This window comes from Chelonia mydas, chromosome 3 (genome assembly GCF_015237465.2).
Source record: "Chelonia mydas isolate rCheMyd1 chromosome 3, rCheMyd1.pri.v2, whole genome shotgun sequence".
In the NCBI taxonomy this organism is placed as follows: Eukaryota; Metazoa; Chordata; order Testudines; family Cheloniidae; genus Chelonia; species Chelonia mydas.
In genome coordinates this window covers 35,119,355-35,140,020 of record NC_057851.1, presented here as the reverse complement: position 1 = coordinate 35,140,020, position 20,666 = coordinate 35,119,355, and the positions used below count along the sequence as shown (strand labels likewise).

Here is a 20,666-nt window from a genome sequence, read left to right as displayed (position 1 = left end):
TCTCTACATTGATGTACATTACTTCAAACAAGTGACCTCAAGCAAGGCACATATTTGCCAGGACAGTTATCTTTTTATAAACACATGATGATCGTTCCTAATTATGTATCTCTAAATGACAAGTAAATTTGGCTCACCACTGTTTTTAATATTTTTTCCACAAATGAAGCCATGTTTACTGAGTCCATGGTGTACTGATCAGAGGTAGATAAACCTAACAAAGGGTCATGAAATCTTGCGTGGGTTTTTCAAAAGTACTCAGTGAGTCTAATTTTGCTTCCAGTTGAGTCACTGGGGATAAAACTTCCCTTAGTTTCAATGAGAGCAGAATTACAGCAACACTAAGTGTCTTGAAAATCGCACCCTTCATGCTTCCAAACCCATCCACCCAAACTACATTTTCAAGACATTTCAAGAAAAAGTATGATCGTTCAATTGATATGATGTCATTATTTCAGCTCAAAATTAAGAAAACCAATAAAATAGAACCCAAATTATCTGGAGATCTCAAGAGACAAAAGAAATCTTTAGACATACGGTTGAGAAAAACAGGGACCATGAGTGCAGCCTTCAAACCCCGCTGGCTAACTTACCTAGTTATAGACAACTAGCCAGCTAACTCAAGACCAGCTGGCAGGGCAGTAGGAGGTGGCAGAAGCAATAGCCCAGTGCTTGCACAAAGTCTTTATGCACAAGTCAGACTTTAATACATCAGACCATAGAGAATTCTTTGGGCCTGATTCTCTACTGCTCTACACTTTGTGTAGTCAGGTACACGGGTGAAAAATGAGTGTGAAATGCTCCCAAATCAGATGGTGCTGCAAAGTAGTGGAGAAAAAGACATAAATAGTTCAGCAGGTGTTTAGGCACTGAAGTCAAATCTGGGGGGGACATTATCTGGTGAAAACTGATAGTAGACTTAACTAGAGTGCCAATAATTTAGGTCTGACTGTACTAACCCATGGATGCGTTAATCCCCCCAAATAATACCTACATCAAACAATGCCACCAGCACAGGAAAAGAGTGGTGACGTGATAAACAGATGTTAGTCATTTAATGCACTACTTGAAGGCGCACACATACTGCGACGATGAGGGTCATATAAAAACCTATAGAATAGAATAGAATAGAATAAAATAGAATATCCACAGAGATGCATGTGGGTATGGACATGTTACCTACCCCTGCTTCTGACCAACCTTTCTCCTGCCACTAAACCCATCTTCCTTTCCTTCCACTTTGACCATGTCACTTTCCTCTTATTCCTTCGTTATCCTCCTGTTGCCTTTCACACCAAGTTCAAGCTTTTCATCCTTACTTTCAGGGCCCTGCATAATGCTACTCCTGTCTACATCTCTGCTTTCTTATCTTCCTAGTACTCTGCTGTAATCGGCAAATGACCCAGAACCCTGATTCCCTTACCCTCTGTCTGCAATCCTCCCAGCCTGACGTCCTAATCATTCCTTTGGTATCAGTATTTTTCTTCATACTCATTTCCATTTTCCCCTTTACATCTGGAAGTTGCTCACTCTCCTTGTATAACAAAAGTTCTCCCTCCCTTTTCTTCAAATAAATCCCCCCTTAAAACATTCACTTCCATGCAGACTTTCAACAATAGTCCCCTAAAGAGAAAACAGTTGATTAAAAATACTAGCAACAACACTATGTCACTTCCAGATTGGATCTCATCTGGCATTTTGTGTTTGAAATGTAACATCTGTAAGTTCCTTGGGGCATGGACAGTGATATGCAAACGGACTGTACTCATCAGATATTAAAAATCAATAATGTTTTAAATCTATTGATTGCTTTATCTATCAAATCCTGTGGTTCCACCTCTCTTCTGAATGTTCTAGTAACAATTATTGGTCATTTTGTATTCTACTTGCTACTTTGTTAAATTCTTCTGGTGCTTAATTATCTGAGGGTAGGGCTTTATTCATTATACTGTAGTGGGAGGAGAAATGACAATCAACTTTCAATCTGAAGCCTGACTTTAAAACTGAATGACTGTTTTAATTATTGCAGACAATGCCAAGATAGGTAGGGGGCTTCTCTATAAAGGTTTTAGTGCAGTGCTTTGCTGAATGTCCAAGAAGCTGTTTAGCAAATGTTTCTCAGTTATACAGCACTTTTTTGTAACATTAGGGATACGGTAGAACTGCAAATTTGATACATGAGACCATGATATAAATCAGAAGGAATAATCAGTGCAGTGTGTACAATGCTTAAAAGTGTATGCAATAAACAAAGAGCTCCCATCTCATCCACTATATGGAAAAATAATGAAAATCCTGATTTCACAATCAGTGCTTTTTTGTATATGGGCAGGCCAGGCCAAATACAGCTCTTTGAAGTCGCTGACATCAGTGGAGTTACTTCAGCTTCACAACAGCAAAACTGAAAACAGACATGATGTCCCATGCTTCAATGTTTACCTAGCCATTTTCCAGCACAGTTTTTGAGATTGGGATTGTCAAACCTATGGATTCTAGTTTAATTTGATCAGCTCACATGATCAGTTCATGTCAGATAAGGCTTAATGCTGTCATAAATTAGCTAGCATGAGGTTTCTCACACATAGATGTTTCAAAACACTACCAATATATAATCTCTAGAACAGATTCTTTAAAAAATTCATCAAACAAACAAACAAACAAACAAACAAATATTAACCACTTTTGGCACCAGGTATTATTTATATATGTAATATAGGGGAGAGGATAAAAAAATAACAAAAATTAATATCCATATTTTCTGTAGCAGCCTAGATATACCCATTGATTCAGGGAATTTTAATAACCAACATTACCAAAACCAGCTTGATTTCCCCGATCCTTTGAACAGTCCTTTCTAATTACTACTTTTATATTCTTAACCCAACTTCTTGTTTCTTTGCTAACATTAGAGTTCTCTGTCTTTTGCTGACTGCACTGGCAAGCTGGCTGACTGGCTAATTCTAGCTCCTGCAGATTCAAGGACTGTCTGTAACCTAAATTAATTAATTCAAGTGAATGTACCTCTTAAGGTATAAAAGTATTGTCTCATGTGCAGTACAGGTGACAGAAGAATGCAACTTAATTGTTCTGGAACCCATTATGCAAAGAAGACAATGCTCCTATAATAACAGTTACTCACGATTATATAAATATATTTATTGTAGATTGTTGCTTTTGTGTCACAGGATAATTTTCTCAGGTTTTTTTTCCGTTTAGTATTCACCCCGGTGGAACTGTTATAGTGGAAAATTTCAGGAAGAAATATAAGATCTAGCCAAACAGAAACTTTCACTTTTCTGGATGAAATCCTTCTGGACTTGTTCATTCAAAATTCCAGTAGGATACATGCTGTAACTCCAATGGGAGCATTTCCTGAGTAAAATGAGCACCATTTGGCCCTCTTAGAGCTGCACGAACCAAGAGTCTTAGCAAAAGAGATCAAATTAGAATCTTTAATATTGACTTGCTGGTGAGCAGAATTTCCATGCATGCTTTTGGAACCACCAAATGCAAAAGTCAAGAGACACTCATGTAGGCTATATACTCTCTACCTATACTGCTACAAATCCTTGACAGCTTAATTTTGTTTTCTCCGTCTTGGAACTTCTGGCTCTAGAAAACAATGGAATTCACACGGATAATGGATATTAAAAGTTCATTCTTATATACCATGTGAAAACCTTCCCTTATGTGCTATCTTTCAGATGTGAGACTTTCAAGGACAACATCAGGTCATATTTGTTTGGGGTACCCATGCAGAGGACAGGTATTTCATTTTATTCACTAAGTTCTAGATTGAGCTTTTAGGAACATCCCTGTATAAGCAATGGTGCATAGCTGTGTGACAAAGTGGGGATCACTGGTAAGGAACTGTGTTTCAAAGAGTCACAATAGATATCAGAGTACATTCCTAATACTACAATATTTTCCCTTTGAATTCCTCCCTAAATCCCACTTTGCTCCAGGAGGGAGTAATTTAATACATTGCTCTGCCACCCACCATGGGGAGGAGGTGGAGTCAAGGATACACTCTGCATTTGTTCACAGGCAAAGGAAAGTGAGAGAAATATTGGATGCACAACCCCTCGGATTGCCCCTGCTTCTGGAACCACAATCTATGAGTGTCCTATATGACTGTGTCCCAGCTCCCCTGGCACAGCTGCAAAGAAACAGATTGCAGTGAAGCCCAAAGGTAATTCGTCATTACTCAGTGAGGCCAATGCCTTGTTTTCAATTAAGATTCTGGGCAACAGTCAGCAAGTTACAAAACAAGTGCTAATACAACCAAAACAACTATATTCACTGATAAAACAGATTCAAAACAAAACAAAATTAAATCAACTGTCAAGTAGTTCTGGTGTGAACACTTACAGTAATACTCTCCTCTCAGGTCTCTTATCCAGACTTCAAATTTAATTATTAATATTGCATAGTCTGTCCTAACTCCATTTGCAGAACTACAGCTGATGTCAATGGAAGTTCTCTGTGTATATATTTACAGCAGGGATCCAGTATTTGGATTATCAAAGGTGAATGCTTCCCTTATATTGTACAAAGCTGTAACTAGACTGTTTAGTTTTGAAGGACCAGAAGATCTTGTGCCTGCATCTGTTTTTTTGAGACACTAAGTATGTAAAGTCTGAACTCAGCAAGATACTTAGCCACATTCCCAATTTTAAGCAAGTGAGTTAAAGCCAATAGACCTGATCACATGCTTAAAGTTGGGCATATGTTTAAGCACCTTGCTTAATCAGGGTCTGAAAGAATTGCTACCGAACTGTGTTATGCATTTACAGACAGAACAGTCTCTATTTAACATTTTTTAAAGAGGAGGAGGTGAAGGAGGATGTGACAGACACAAGATCACTTTACATAAATGTAATTCCACTGATTTAAGTGGAGTTATTCCTAATTTATACCGATGTAAGTGAGCTCAGAATCAGGTCCAGTCTCACAGGAGCACCGGAAGAAAAAATACAACATTTGAAGAATACAGTTAACAAATGATACTGTCTAAGAGTACCAAATGGTAACCACCTATAGTATTGGAGCAAGTGAAAGCCTATCTAGCAGCAAATTTGTTTTTAAACAAAAATAAGCAGAGTAAGCATGATAAATATATCTGGCCCAATTCCACAAGAACTAGAGGTATCCAGAGGGAATCTACTAGCTAGTTTTTCTCTAAACCCTATTTTTAAGGCTTGTGCATTCCTGCTCTGAGCTACTTGTTTTTTTAAAAATCACATTATTTCCAGTTGAATTTAGCTAGGGAAAGAGTAATTCTGACCAGAGTAATACTAACTCAAATGGCACAAACTACTAAAAATGAAAACATTGAGCAATCTCTACATTTACACAGGCCTAGTCTGGTAGGAATGATACATCTGGTACAAAAAGAAAGACATCAGTAGCATACAGTAGCGTGACCTGATCACTTGCATACCTTTGCATCTCTGAAAACTAGAGATGAAAGGCAATATTAACATTTTGTATCAACAACCATCCATCAAGGGACTGAAGTAAGGTCTTCTGGTCATTGCTGTTAGGTTCCCCCCCCCCCCCATTATACTGTTGGTGGCAACATACCCCATCACAGTATTCTCCACCTTCTTTTATAAAGGAGATGAAAATATAGTGCAATACCCATGAATAGAAGAGTACACCAGCATATTCTGAAGGATTGCTTCCCCTTCTGTGTATTAAATCCTCTCTGATCCTGGAAAATGCACTCCTTTCCATTTATTGTTCTAAGCAGTGAACAGCTATTTTCTGGCCTCTTCATTTAAGGCTGTCATTTCTTTGGTTAGATGTTTTGCATATATGGTACACCACAACAGGTGCCTAGCTTTTTTGCTCCAATTAATATTGAATGCTTTACTGTGTTCACCAAATGTGTGACTGCTTTTTTGCTAATAGTTTGAATAAATGATTAAATAAGTGATTGATGCTAGGCAGATTGGACAGGCCATCTCTCTGGTAAAGACCAGTTTATTTCATTGTTTCAGAGACTTAGAGATTCTTAAGTTGCAAGGACAGTGGGGATCTGTGTTCTACTACAATTTCCTCAGTACCGATCCTTTCATCTTTAGATTGGTGTTTGTGTCTCCTTTTGCTTAGAGGGACATGCATAATCAGTCACAGAAGCAAGCTGATGAAGGGATCAGGAAGATAAAGGAGGGCACTATCAAAGTTAAACTATAAACTAATAGGTGGATTTCAAGACAACAGGTATCTATGTACCAATAGCCTAGTGTGTGCTAGTGGGGAAAGGGCCAAATTTCACCAGAGTATTAAAAAACAGTAGTCCAATTTGTAGAAGTGAGAAAAAGGTGAAGCATTTCCTCTCTGTATTTCCAAGTAATAGTCTGTAGTGCAAAGCTTTATATTCAGTTTCCTTGAATATGCTGCAATTGTGCCTTGCAGTTATGCAAACATTATGTGGTACCTTCTACTGGTATACTGTATATGCTACTGTGAATTTGAAGGAATTAATATGATATAAAAGGGAGTATTTATCAAATCTATACATCCTGACCATTTACCTTTTACTAAACTGCAATAAATCTTTTGTAGCATGATCACGTGAAATGGATTAGACTTGATCGATGTATTAAATTTACTTAGATCTAGAATTAGCCTGACTCCTCCTGACCCTGAGGGATTATGAAATACCTGGAGTACAAGCCATCTTGAATGTCTTCATGTGATATAGGCTAAATGGTGCCTTGGAACATCCGTTCCTGGAGCTCCTCCAACGGAGATTTCTTTCTATAATAGAAAAGCTTTGTGAAACAGTCTTTGGGAACCAGCTATCTGAAGTGATCTCTTCTCAGAAGGAGAAATACCTTAGTTTGCCTTGCAAAGCAAATATGCCCTAAGTATTTGACTCCAGAGATTTTCAGCAATAACCACCAAAGTGAAGGAGCACTCCCTAAAAGTGGGCTTTATCTTACTATCTTACTGATAGCCTTCCCATGTGGATTGGAATTTACAGGTTAGGTTATCTTAACAAGGGTCACCTGTCTGCTTTGTCTTTTGGGAATGTGAAAGAAATTGGAAATTTTTATCTTTCCTTTCATAGTGGTAGTACTGTACATAAGGGCTTTTCAGGCCTGTGCTACTCTTTGATTGGATATATCCCTGTCCTTCAAAGAGATTCATTACATTTAACGTAAGGTTAAAATGAATGTTGTGGCCATTGAAAGGGCATTTTAAGCATTAATATTAGTACAAGTGATTATATACTGAGATATGAGCAAAGGATTTGGGATCTAGCGCCAAAAAGTCTTTGGTTCTCTTAAATTGGTATTTTGAGATTTGTAAGAGTGTTGCTTTAGGATGCTTCTGTGTCTTCCAAGTCCTTTATTATATCAAAGGTTTGGGCCTAAGGATGGGATTTTCTAAAGGGCCTAAGTGATTTCAGAGCCCAAGCATGATCGTCATTCGTCAACCAGTAAGAATTATGTTCCTAAATCACTTAGGCCCTTTTGAAAATTTCAACCTAAATTCAGTTTCCTGTTACATGGGGGTAACTCCAGAGTCATTACAATTAGTTCTTTGGGGTGTCTCTGGATTTAACCCCATATAACAGGAAACTTAATTTGGACGTAGGAAATTATATAATACATTGCTTTATGTTTCTCATAGTTGTTGACTCAGAGATCATATTCCCATCTGATAGAATTTTCCTAGCAAAATTGTCTGAGATTTTAATTGTTCTGTCCATTAAGACTAGGTTTGGTTATGAAACTTTGCAAAATTTCTATAATCTCGTAAAACTACAGCACCACTGACAAAAACTTTTATGAGAACTGCAGAGACACCTTTATCTCCACTAGAAGTTCTACTCTTAGTTTCTAATTGTAATTATGCTGGCTGTGCACATACTGTGATTTTCCCAGACCAGGCTCTTAATGATTCACTTTAAGGGAGTTCTAAAAATATAAGCAAGGAATTCCAGTAAATGATGAAAGATTCCTGTATTATGAGCAATGGAAGGAGAAGACATTTTAGGTTCTTGGTCAAAAACTATATAAAATAAATTATCCCAAAAAATCTGTTTAATTAAATATCTTCTGGACCTCTCAAAACAACAAACTATGGCTATCATCTCAAATCTAGGTCTGCCCACTCTTGACTTAGAGAAAAAGAACTTCTTATTATCTTCATCATTAGGCTAGTAACTCTATCTCATGAATCAACTGTGCTGTAACTAGCATCACCTCTATAATAATATGCGGATTTCAAAAAGGCCATAAAATTAATTTGCCCTGAATTAATTTGCCCTGAATAATTCCACTATCAAGCCCCCTATTTTATTAGACTTTCTTTTCTGCATTCCCAGTATTTTACAGAGAAATAATTTTTCTTTTATCTAGGAAACTACATATTACCCCTAAAGTAACACGAGATCCCTTGGGTAGCTGACCTGTTTGACTTTTCACTCCTCTAATATGATGTTTAGCTAATAAAGGTACTACTGCAAAATTCCTAACTTGCAGTTCTTAATTCGAGCCTACTCACAGAAAGAAAACAGCTAAGAAACAATAGCAGCCACTAAAGTTGTTGATTAGGATCACTAACTGTACGTGCAGCAGTGCTGGACATAAGTAAAGCACCATGTTCCATAATATCTGTACCAGTAAACCTAATACGAAGCTTGGCAAAAGGAAGTTTCTTTAGCTCCTGAGTCTTTTTTCCCCTTAAATCATTTTTGATAGTGTAGATTCATTATTTTCCACCTGGGCCCAAAACCATTGCAACAGCTCCACTATGATCCAGTTGCCAAGATGTTCAGTTGCCATTACCTCTTAAGAAAGAACTGCTAGAGTTCCTATGCAATCCAACAGGATAGCAATTGCAGTCACACACCTGCCTGAGCTCAGACAGACTATCCTTACAGGTTCTGAAACAACAGAGTCCTTTGCATAAGGAACCAGTCTCCCCCGGCATCAAACTCCTTCGGAACTTTCAAGCTTGGCTACCTTGTTTTTAATAGTTTTGGTAGGCAAATTAAAAGTGAATGAGGAAATGCTGTGGGTTGAGGCATCTGCAAAAAAATGCTTATAGCCATCTGTAAGCCACACAGTTGTCTGAATGAAAAGAGTACTTGCTAAATCTTTTTTCTAAACCTGATCTAACAGAATGCTGAAACAAAAGTCAGACAACTTTCATATCTGGCTCCTAAGAGGAATCCAACTGAGGAGCGCTGAAAGTTTTTCTTATATTTTTATTGGTTAGAAAGGTGAATCTACCCAACCAAAAACGTGTTCCCTGGAAATGGGAACAAAATACTTTTTAGATAGCTCATTAATCTTTGCACGATTCTTCATTTTCATCCCAGTACATTATAATGTAATTAATGGAGGGATTCTGAGGTAAGCAGAGAGTTATCATATATTTTGAAAAATATGCTTACATAGAGTCCACAATCCCAGTAAAAAGAAAAGTCTATGGATTAATCACAGTGCTACTAAATTAGCTGGGCTACTAATTAATATCTATATAGGTAAAAGGCATCGAATGTACGGTACTGTATTCAGAAAATATAATTTTAGAAGGACTTTCTTTGTGTAAACCTGTCACTCTCCATAGTTTTAATAAAATCAACTAAAGTACACAACATCCAAGTCTCAAAGAACCAAAGTATCTGATAACATTTCATTCTGATATTGTTTGTCTGAAAGAAAGTTCAGGGCCAAATTTTCAAAGGGAAGAGATCCACTTGTGCTCACCAAAAAACCACCTGCAAACACATGACCGCTTATCTGAGCAATCACCACTATTAGGTAGGCAGATTCAGTAAATGTACATGCAAATGATGAGAACAGGAACTTGCAGTTAACCATTTGCTTGTACCTTTACCCAGTTTTTGCATGCATACCTGGCAATTTCATGCATTAATCCAGTTACACATTTCTGCAGGCATTTTTTGGCACACACACTTCTGTATTTGAAAATTTGACACCTAGTGGCATCAAAAATATTTGGAAGACAGTCATTAAAATAGATGTTAAAAGAACACTGTGGGGTACATTTTCAGCAAGGCACAGAGAGATTTAGCTGCATGACTTCCATTAGCTTTAATGAGAGCTGCACAGCTAAATACCTGGACACCACACTGAAAGATTAACACATAATACACACAATGTTTATTTTTTACTAATACTCTTATTATTACCACGTTCTTCCTCCTCCTCCTCCTCTTCCTCCTCTTCTTCTTCCTCCTCCTCTTCCTCCACATCTTCTGCTTCCTCTTCATCCTCCTCTTCTTCCTCTTCAATCTCCTCTTCCTCTTCTCGATCTATTTCTTCATCCTCCTCCTCCTCATCACCTTGCTCTTCATTGTCATCAGAATACTCCTCCTCTTCTTCCTCTTCCTCTTCTTCCTCCTCCTTTTCATCCATCTCCTCTGTTCCATCAGTTTCATAACAATCATCTACTGAAGAGTTGTCTGTTTTAACCACAAAGGGTTTTCTTTTGGGAGCAGGTTCTTGGGGTTGCTTATCTTGCGTTTTTCTTTTTTTTGCCAAAGGACAGCCATAAACACTATTCGGAAAAATAAAAGACTTATGTTATTACACTGTCTGGCAGTTCTCCTCTGCAGGTCAGATTGTGCAAAGCATTATGTCATTTAATCAGGTTTTATAATTATTTACTACATTAATTGCTTTCCTTAAAATGTACATTTTTGAAAAAAAAAAAACACTTTGCTTAGGCAATAATGACCAAAGGGGAAGGCCCTTCCAAACCCTCACGGCGTCTAGTCAGTCATTAACTGTCTGGAAATGCTATACCCAGGGGTCATCACTGCAATTATAAAGCTAATAAGAATTTTTTTCCCGCTCCCCTCCTCACTCCCCCTGCACTGTGTTATCTCTGCTTCATGTTGAACTTTGTTCCATGGTGGATGCATTTTTTTTTAATTTATAGCAAATAATTTTTTCCTAGCAATTATTGATCAGTACTGTAAGGAGTGGGAAAGCAGTCCTTCATATCTTTAAACTATTCAGTGAGATTTTGATCAGCTACAATTGGGATCTGCTCCTGAAACATTTGAAGCTAAGAGTAGGACTGGACCTTTACATATAGATAACAATAACAACAATAAATTGGTCTTCAATTATTCACTTTACCTCTCCATTATGTGCCATGAAGGCGCATAAAAAGCAAAACAAACATAAAAATTGGCAGAACTACTTTTAGAAGGTCTCAAACATTCAAGTTAAAACGTATCCATACAAATCCTATGATATTTTCTGAAAACACCAGTGCTGAAAGTCAGACTTATCTGAAATTGGGTATCATTTGTTCTCTGATCACCTTAGCTACAGGCATAACAACATTATAGGACAGAAGAGGATCATGCTACTTTTCTGTTGGGTTGTCCACCTATCTGTCCAACTTAATGTTTTCCCCATAATTTCTGGTCTAATATGATCTCCTTTGAGAGAGCTCTGTTGCACACATTGAATTACCCTCTGCGTAAAGAAGTTTCACTTGAACTTCCTTATTGTCTGAACTTAACTGCAGCTCAAGCCACATTGTTTTTGAGCCTGTTTCCTGTCATTAATAGTTTTGTGACATTCAAACTCTTCTCTATAGTTTTGTGACATTCAAACTCTTCTCTATAGACCTTTAATTTCCTCTTTCACAATCAATTTTCCTACCTTTCCGCACAGTTACAAACCACTGAGATACTCTACCATTTTCGTAGCCACCTGACACCTTTTGGAGTTCTATCAATAGCCTTTTAAAACATGGGGCCCCTCCTGGTGCTCATTACTCCAGATGTCGTCTGGATGGTGCCATAATGGTCACCTCTGATTTGAACTATATTCCATTATCACAGTTTGTCATTTGCTTCCCTGATGATTTTAAGTTTCTGTCCATACTCATCCTCCATATCATTCATACTGTTAGTACTATATCTTTCTTCAGTGCGAGTTCCATTAATACCATATTCTTCAAGATTCTGATTCTTATTTTTAAAGCTGTCAGTGGGCTATACCCTGACTAGCTCCAGGACTGAGTCTCTCTCTCTCTCTCTCTCTCTCTCTCTCGCTCTTTTCATAACCCTCTTAGAATATTCTAATCAACAGGCAGATCTCAGGTAAAACACTCAGGGGTGAAGGGCTGAAGCAGCTCCTCATTTGTGAAAATCTCAGCCACTGGAGATAAAGTGAGCTTGAGTTTTGTCACATTTAGAATGCAATGCAGAAATTACCTCTTTTTTCCGTGCTGTCCACAATAAAAAAGGCTGCTAAATACTTGCAAAGCCATCTCACCCAAACCTAGTTCTCCTAGAAGTCACTCTGGGAAGGAGCAGAGAATATGGTCCTAGTCAGACTATACCAATGTTCCTTTTAATTTTTGGATTTGGCAACTAAAGGCCATTGTGATTGACACATTAGAAATCAATTACGGGTAAAGGTAGGGCAACCTAATTGCCAATCATAATCCTATTTACCAATTTCAACTTTGTCTATATTTTTCTACACTATATTTCATAAGGTACCTAAGAACCCATGACATTTCCTCTAGGCCCAGTCCCACTAACCTGCAATTGAAATCAGTGGGAGTTAGATGCCTTACTTAATTAGGTGCTTTTTGTAAATACCACTAGGTTCCTACTGCATGTTTAGATATGTACATTGCTTTGTAAATCTAGCTGCATGTCTTTTCTCTCTCTCTGTGTGCTCAGTATGCTTGACCCTGAAAGGTACTGGCTCCTCTAGCTCCAATCCAGGCGAGCTCATAAGCAATTAATTGAATTTAATGGAACTTCTCACAGGATTCAAGTTAAGTGTGTATTAAGTACTTTGATGGATTGGGACCAGAGTACCCAGTACCATGTAGGATTTACAATACAATCAGTCTCCCAAGAAAATTAACCATGTATGTTAACCATGACCACCTTTTGGTCAACTTCAACCAGTTTACATCAATCCAAACTATTTGGTCCTTGATCAACATCTAGAATCTGTTTTTGGCCTTGTTTGGATATTAAGCCCTAAAAGTCTGAAATCGCCTTGATTCTTCTTATGAACCCTTTAAAAATATGGTCTTTCATTGACTCCTCTATAGTTTTCAAGTATATCTTAAGTTCAGTGGGAATTTAAAAAAATAATTTCTCTCTTTCAGAATCCTGGGAGACAGGCCATCAGACCTGGAACTTTCTTTCTATTTAGCTGCCCTAATTTCTTCTCTTTCTTTGTTTTATCTATTCTTGTATTACCCTTAGTTTCATTAATTGTTCATATTCTGCCTCCAAGACATTCCTATCTCTTTCTGGCATTTTCCCCTCATTACCTCTGGTAAATACACTGAGGAAAAGAAAGCATTTTGCTTCCCAGCAATCTCTGCCTCATATGTCACTAAGTTCCTCTCACAGTCAGAGAAGGAGACTTCAGTCTCTTTCATTGACCTCCTGGTCCTGATATATCTGTAACACCTGTTATTGTTTGTCCCCATACCTTCTGCAATGATCATTCCATTTTCAGTTTTGGCTTCTGTGATCATTGTCTTAGCTGCTTATTTTTTAGACTTCTGTATACCCTCTCATAGCCATGATCCTATTGATTTATGTCTTGTTTGCTTTTCTATTTTATTGCTCCCTGTATTCCCCATGTCATCTGTATTTGTTTCTACCCAACCACCCACCTATCCCCACCACCCCACCTCACACCCCACACATGCACACTTCAGCTGTATTTGTTTTCAATAGTATACCTACATGTTGGGCTTCCTGCAGTTTCCCTCTGAATACTCCCCATTTCCTTTTTGAGTCCCTCCCACTCATTTTAGTTTCTCAGGCTCTTTTAGTAACAACCCCTATGGAAAAGTCCTGTAGAACTTACTCGGGATGAAACCAGTAGGGATATAGAAAAATGTATTAGGGTTCAAAAGAAAGTATGTAAAAAATCTATATTTAATAGAGGATGGTAGCTTTTCTATGGTTTTTGAACAATCTTATGTAACTACCTGATGGTTCAAAACCATACAGTATTATTGTTCTCTATTAAATGCTATAGGACTTCTCATTGTGGAATATGCATTTTGATCCCCAAATTCACATCTTATTTCTAAGTCATCCCACTACTTTTACCTTTTCAACCATGTCTTATGTGTCATTAAAGATATTACTGATTGATGTTCCCTATGCCCCAACTTGTTGCATCATATATCACATGTCCACCAGCATGCTATCTGAATAGATTCTTTCTTTAGTATAGAGTGTCCTATTTTATGCACTCCTTGCTGCAGTTCTAACTCAAGGAAAGAACTCATTGACTTCAGAAGAAAGAAGTCAAGATGCAATTTCAGGCTCTGTAGTTGAATAATATTCTACATTGCTTTTTCTTCTTTGTATTAGCACTTTAAAAATATTGGATCTGAGTTTAACAAACTTAAAAATTATCCCCAACAACACTGCCCTCCTCTTTTCACATGACATTTTAATTTCAGTTAAAGTATAGTCATTGGTGGATATTTAGGCACCTTAGCAGGTTAGGTACCTAACTCCTATCATTGCAATGGGAATTATACACCTAACTTGCTTTTGAAAATCCTACTAGGTGCCCATCTACATTTTTAGGTATGTGACCTAAAGTCACCACTTTCTCAACTATGTCAACTTCAGTACTTGAATACCAAAATATAGTAAACTCATCCATCAAATTATTAATCTCTACAACTCTGGCTGCATCCCATGTATTTCACAATTCCTTACAATCTATTTTTCTGGTGCAATGAATCAAATTCTTTTAAACAGGAAGCACAGTTCAAGTGCATATTATCAAATAACGTCATCTTTACTTCATTTTGCTTTCTTTCCGTTGAAAATAAAGTATTAAGTAGAGAGCTGTTGACTTTCTAAAATAACATATATGTACATTACTATTTCAATTTGATGAAAACAGTTAATTTGCTAAAAAGATGCCAGCTTCACAAATATAAATGACCTTGCTGAACTCCCTAGCGTCTAAATGTCTTCCATGGGAGTTTAGTACCATTCATTATGGAGTAATAATAATAAAAGTCACACTGCCAATGTGTGCTAGCTGCCTCATAGTACATGTTGTAAGATGAGATACCTGCCCCAAACAGTTTGCATACTAACTATGCCTCAATTCTATACTTTTCCATTTAGAACCTGTATATGAGTAGTCCCAAGGATATATATATGAGAACTGCAACAATATCGTCATCGTCGTCAGCAATGGGAGACTACTACTACTGCTACTACTACCAACTCCAAGGTGTCTAGGCATATATATAAGGATATAAGCGTTTGCAGGATTGGGGTGTCATTTAAAATAGGATGTAACAAAAGGGGGCCAGGGATAACAAAACAGTTGGGAAAATGGGAGAATGAACAGGGGTGACAATAAGATTATATGGTTACTCAGCAAACATCAGTGTACGTCATGGTACAATATAAAAATTGTAGTGTTTTTGTTTTGTTTTTTTTAAGTAAAACTAAACAAATTTTAGTCAGTTACCCACAATCAGACTGAAAATGTTGCAATGTATATGTTTTCTGTATTTAAAACGTATATAATAGGCCACATCATCAACTGCTGTACAACAGCTACTGAAGCCAATAAAGCTATCCTGATATACACCAGCTGAGCATTTGGGCCAATATCTTTTGACTTCAACAGGTCTAATTTTGAGCATGTGCTTAAGGGTTTTGCTGGATTGGGGCCTAATAGTTTTAAACCCAAGGCTGGAATATCTCCTAAAGGTGAAACTAAGGGCATAATATGACCCTGTGAATGTAAATGGTCAGACTGAGTAGTCAACTTGTTCTCTTACTGAGAACAGTTATTAAAAACTCCACTCTTGGAACATTACCTTTGAAATGATTCTTTCAAGTTTACAATAATTAATTAGTTTTGAAAACAAATTGTCTTGTGTTACTAATAAGAACGTAGATTATTAATACAAAAGGATTTGCAAACATCTGAATTATTTTTGCCCGGTTTACACTTTGTTTCATTTTTCTCCACGTGAACAATAAGAACAGAATTGTCACTTTCACTTCAGCTTCTCTTGCAGTAGCACAATGTGTCAATGTTTGTTCACGAGCAGAGGAATAGTTTATTGTTTGGGGTTTTTTTTTTTGTTTTTTTTTTAAACACATTTTCCATTGGATTTTTTTCTTTTATTTGGAAATTGGAATGGGAAGTGCAACAGGCCACTATGCTGGTGGAAATAGTCCTACATCTCATATTTCCAGGAAGGAACTTCAGAAGCTGAATCCAGCATAGACTTCTATGGATCTCTGTACATATCTTACCTCTGCATAGGAAATCCATTTTTTCCACCAAATTATTTACTAACCTGAACCAAAGAATTCTAATCACTAAAACCTCTACAAGCTTTTTAAACCAAGGCCCCATTCTGCTAGATGCTCTAGAAATACACAGGAAGACATTCTCTCAGACCCAGTCTAATTTAAGACAAGATACAGTAGGTGAATATAAGATTTCAGAGTAACAGCCGTGTTAGTCTGTATTCGTAAAAAGAAAAGGAGTACTTGTGGCACCTTAGAGACTAACCAGTTTATTTGAGCATGAGCTTTCGTGAGCTACAGCTCACTTCATCGGATGCATAGCATATCGTGGAAACTGCAGAAGACATTATATACACACAGAGACCATGAAACAAAACTTCCTCCCACCTCACTCCCCCGCTGGCAACAGCTTATCTAAAGTGATCCTCAAGTAGAGCCATTTCCAGCACAAATCCAGGTTTTCTCACCCTTCCCCCCCCCGCCCCACACACACATACAAACTCACTCTCCTGCTGGCAACAGCCCATCCCCCTTTGAAACCCCAATATAAGATGTTAGAGGACAGACAGGAGAATGAGGGCAATGCAACAATATGGCCTAGCAATGTGCACCTCTAGATCAAAAAGTATTTAAATAAATAAATAAATATAAGCCACCCGTGACTGCCCCATCATCCAGACACAATTCATCTCTCTCCACCTTCCTTTATATTTATGTGCCTATCCCCATGACAGCTAGCCACACAGCATACATTAAAAATAACTCACTAGACAAATGTAAAGAGACAAACAACTCTCTTTCTCTTCATCACCTCTGTCTAACAAAGAAACCCTCTCCTCGCTCCTGGTGATGTTTTGGCTAGCTCTTAGAATCTGCCTAGATATTCCATTGTCACATACATGCTATGGAGTGTTCTAATCTTAGAATGGTGGTTGACTGAATCTAGTGAGTTCAACAGCTGGGACCTCCCCCTATTGCCTCCCTTCCCATCCTCAGGAACACACTGCTAATCCAGGGATCATTGGCAAAAGCATCTCAGCAGATCTAAATGATCACAATGGTGAACAGGGTGAGAGGCAGCCTCTAAAGGATAGCCAGGACCCCAATCTATGTACAGCAGTATAGCTTTAACCCAAACCACAGCTTGAATTCCACCTGGAAGCAGAGAGGCAGCCAATACTATCCACACAGCAGAGATTTAATGTACTCCTGCCAATCCACTACAGGCAGAACATGTGATTAAATTTACTAAGTGGTTACTGATACTGGATGTCTCAATTTTAATTGAGACTCAGCCTGGACACCTAAAAATTGAGAGCTCCAAAACAGGGGAGGGATAGCTCAGTGGTTTGAGCATTGGCCTGGTAAACCCAGGGTTGTGGGTTCAATCCCTTAGGGGGGCCACTTAGGGATCTGGGGCAAAAAAAATTGGGGATTGGTCCTGCTTTGAGCAGGGGGTTGGACTAGATGACCTCCTGAGGTCCCTTCCACCCCTGAAATTCTATGATTCTAAAACTGGTGTAAAGCAAAGATTAGGGATGCTGTTACACTGCCAATCATTTAACAACATGTCTGTCTGTATATTAGTTCAATCAACACCCTTGGACACTAACTTAGTAGATCATAATTAACATCAACACAGCAGGTCAAACTATCATTCTAGCATGTACTTAAGTTTTAAGCAATAGCATACTTTGCCATTTTATTGCATTTCTAATGTAGGGTTACTATAATGTGGTTATCAATTACTGATTGCCATCACAAATACTCTGTCATCTCCCCATAAATACACAATAGCATTGGATCCCAACTGATTTTTAATTAAGAGTGATATATGATATGCTATCAGGACATATGATATGCTAAAGTTCATACAACCATAGCAATAAGGATTTTGCTTTGTCCAAATGGCAAATGAGTGAGGATCATAATCAATAGAAAGAAATACTATAATGCACCATCCTTACTAATAAAATGGTTTGACTGCCACCAGTAAACAGTTGAAATTATGGAAGAAACTGACAAAAATAGAATGATAAAGGCTGCAGTTATTTCAGTGCTTATGTACCACATTCTCACCTCCAGCATAAGCTACAGGACATTGCTCTTTGTCTTACACGGTTGGTTAGGAGTCATTCAAGTGTGAAATATTCTAAATTCTGGTAGTTTGAGGATTGAGATGTTAAACCCTTCCTGTTTTGAACAAAAATAAGATTGTACCCTTTTGTAACACAGAGAAAATATGATTACTCTCCAACAGAATGGAAGTGATAGCATTCCACTATTCTATGGCATCTAAAACTGGGCTATTTTTAAAGATGTTAAGCCTTATTAGTATTCATTTAGCAAACATACTATTATTGAATGACTGTAGGTTTACCCACCACAATATTTTTTTCTTCTCAATAGGCTCTGGGCCACAAAAGTTAACATAAAAACCTGTTTAACAAAAAGAGGATTTCTGAAATGCCTTTGTCATTATACCTCCTTGATCTTAATTTCCATGACAAAATTTAGTTACAAGCTGTTGTGCCTTTCAGTTTACTGCTGAAGCGTAACCTTATAACCAAACTCCATCTGCCTTTATGGCCTTTCTTCCAGTATTTTGTAAATCTCTTGGCTGGACACTGAATTTTAACATTATGTATTTATTTTTCAAATAATCATTGGAGTTTTGTGCAGTGTTTCTTCTAGGACTGGATGAAAACAATCCAGGTCCCTAGGCACACCAAGACAAAGGGCTTCCCCCATGGATCTACCCCATGGTCCTGACCCGCCCTTGCTGTAGAGGAGCCCCTCACACTCTCCCAGAGAGGCAGATGCACTGGCATGAGGCCCTTTCCCACTGGGAACAGAAGTGGTGGCAGCAGGGATCCTCTTTCCCCAGTAGAGAGGGTGCAGAAGGGGACACGAGTACTTACCCCCCAACAAAGGGAGTGTATCTGCTTTCATGTGTGGACCAAGCTGGCTGCACTCGTCTTCTCCTGCCATGCTCTGGGATTGTGTTGGCAGGGTGCCCCAAAAGAGTGGGTTTTAAAGTTAACAGCTCCATTGAGCTGCACAAGGCAGTTCACCCTCTCAGAGCTATTGTTTCAGGCTCTTTGCAGACTCAGGCTGACATCACTGATTCACTCATGCTCAAATCATGTTTTCAAGGTTTTCTTCACAACCATGAGGGATAGCAATTACTTTTCTTTTTAAAATGAAAGCTTGACTTTTGATATAATAACATGACTCCAGGAGCTGGAGCCCTCAGCACAGGCCTATAATGCTCATACTTTCATCTGGCCCTGCTTTCCACATATCTTGTGAAAAGGAAGGACATCAGTGCAGCAAAAGAGTCGAATTAGATCCATCACTTCCTAGTCCAGAATAGTGAGGATGCCACCTGACTCATATCACAATTAAAAAAATATATACTACTGTATATAATGTTACTTATTATAGCTGACAGCAAGCTCTATTAGACTGTAGAACAGTCTTCAACAGGAAAGGAAAATAGTCTCCCAAGGGAGTAGAAGCCCCACACAGCATGATTTAAAAGTGGCAGCTGGGCTGTGGGAGGGAAGTGGCATTTTCCCATTGAAACTCTGCTGCCAGCACACCTTCTGTGGCTAGACTGCAGAAGGAAATGCTGCAACTACCAGTTCTACTGCTCAATTTTAAAGGAGACAAGAGAGAAGGGCTGGAAGGGGACAGAGGCAGGCATGGACGAGGGCAAGAAGTGGGTAAAGGACCACAGGGTGGAGAAGGGGAAATGTCTGGAAAGGAGAAGGGCACAATAGGAAGGCTGGAAGGGAGTGAGGAACAGGGGTAGGAGAAAGGGGACTAGAGGTAACATTTTTATAAGGGCCCAAGTGACTTAGTAGCCTAAATACCATTTTCAAAAGTAATTCAGGCACTGAGGAGGCTAACTCTCTTTGAAAGGCGACAGGACTTAGTCTTCTAAATCACTTTTAAAAATGGGACCTATGTCACATGGGAACTTTTGAAAATATTACCCAGGGAGATTTTATGCAGAAAAATTATTTGTATCTTTTTACCCCAATAATCCCAATTATTAACATCAACAAACTGCAAATGAAATAAATGGGAGTTGTGCCTATATATCTGAAGCCAGTTTGAAGTCCACAGTATGCTGGGAGTTTTGAAGGGGGGATGAGGTCCCAGCCATGCATCACTGGGAACTGGTGCACCTCACTGTGATATTACCCAAAGCCATACTGCAAAGAACAGGTAGATCTTTTTCAGTTTTGGATTCTGTAATGGTTTATTTCTGTTTTCATATGCTACAGAACACTGGAGAGTTTGGTCAGATTCTTTAGAGGGCATTCCTAATATTTCTGTGATGTATGCTGGATTCCTC

At 38.2% G+C, this 20,666-nt stretch overlaps 1 protein-coding gene across 20 annotated transcripts in view; it reads right to left on the bottom strand.

Annotated features, from left to right (window-relative positions):
- MYT1L (myelin transcription factor 1 like) overlaps positions 1–20,666 on the bottom strand; it is a 387,237-nt gene that overhangs the window by 118,725 nt on the left and 247,846 nt on the right. For 14 of the 20 annotated variants that reach the window (XM_037894144.2, XM_043542308.1, XM_043542307.1 and 11 more), the window contains exons 6-7: positions 10,181–10,548; positions 6,673–6,768 (exon numbers count right to left, since the gene is read on the bottom strand). In XM_037894144.2, the coding sequence (XP_037750072.1) occupies positions 6,673–6,768; positions 10,181–10,548 (464 nt within the window). Of the gene's footprint in view, positions 1–6,672; positions 6,769–10,180; positions 10,549–19,905; positions 19,911–20,666 lie in introns of those variants that run through there. The other 6 variants (XM_043542311.1, XM_043542312.1, XM_043542313.1 and 3 more) reach the window with 3 other exon arrangements.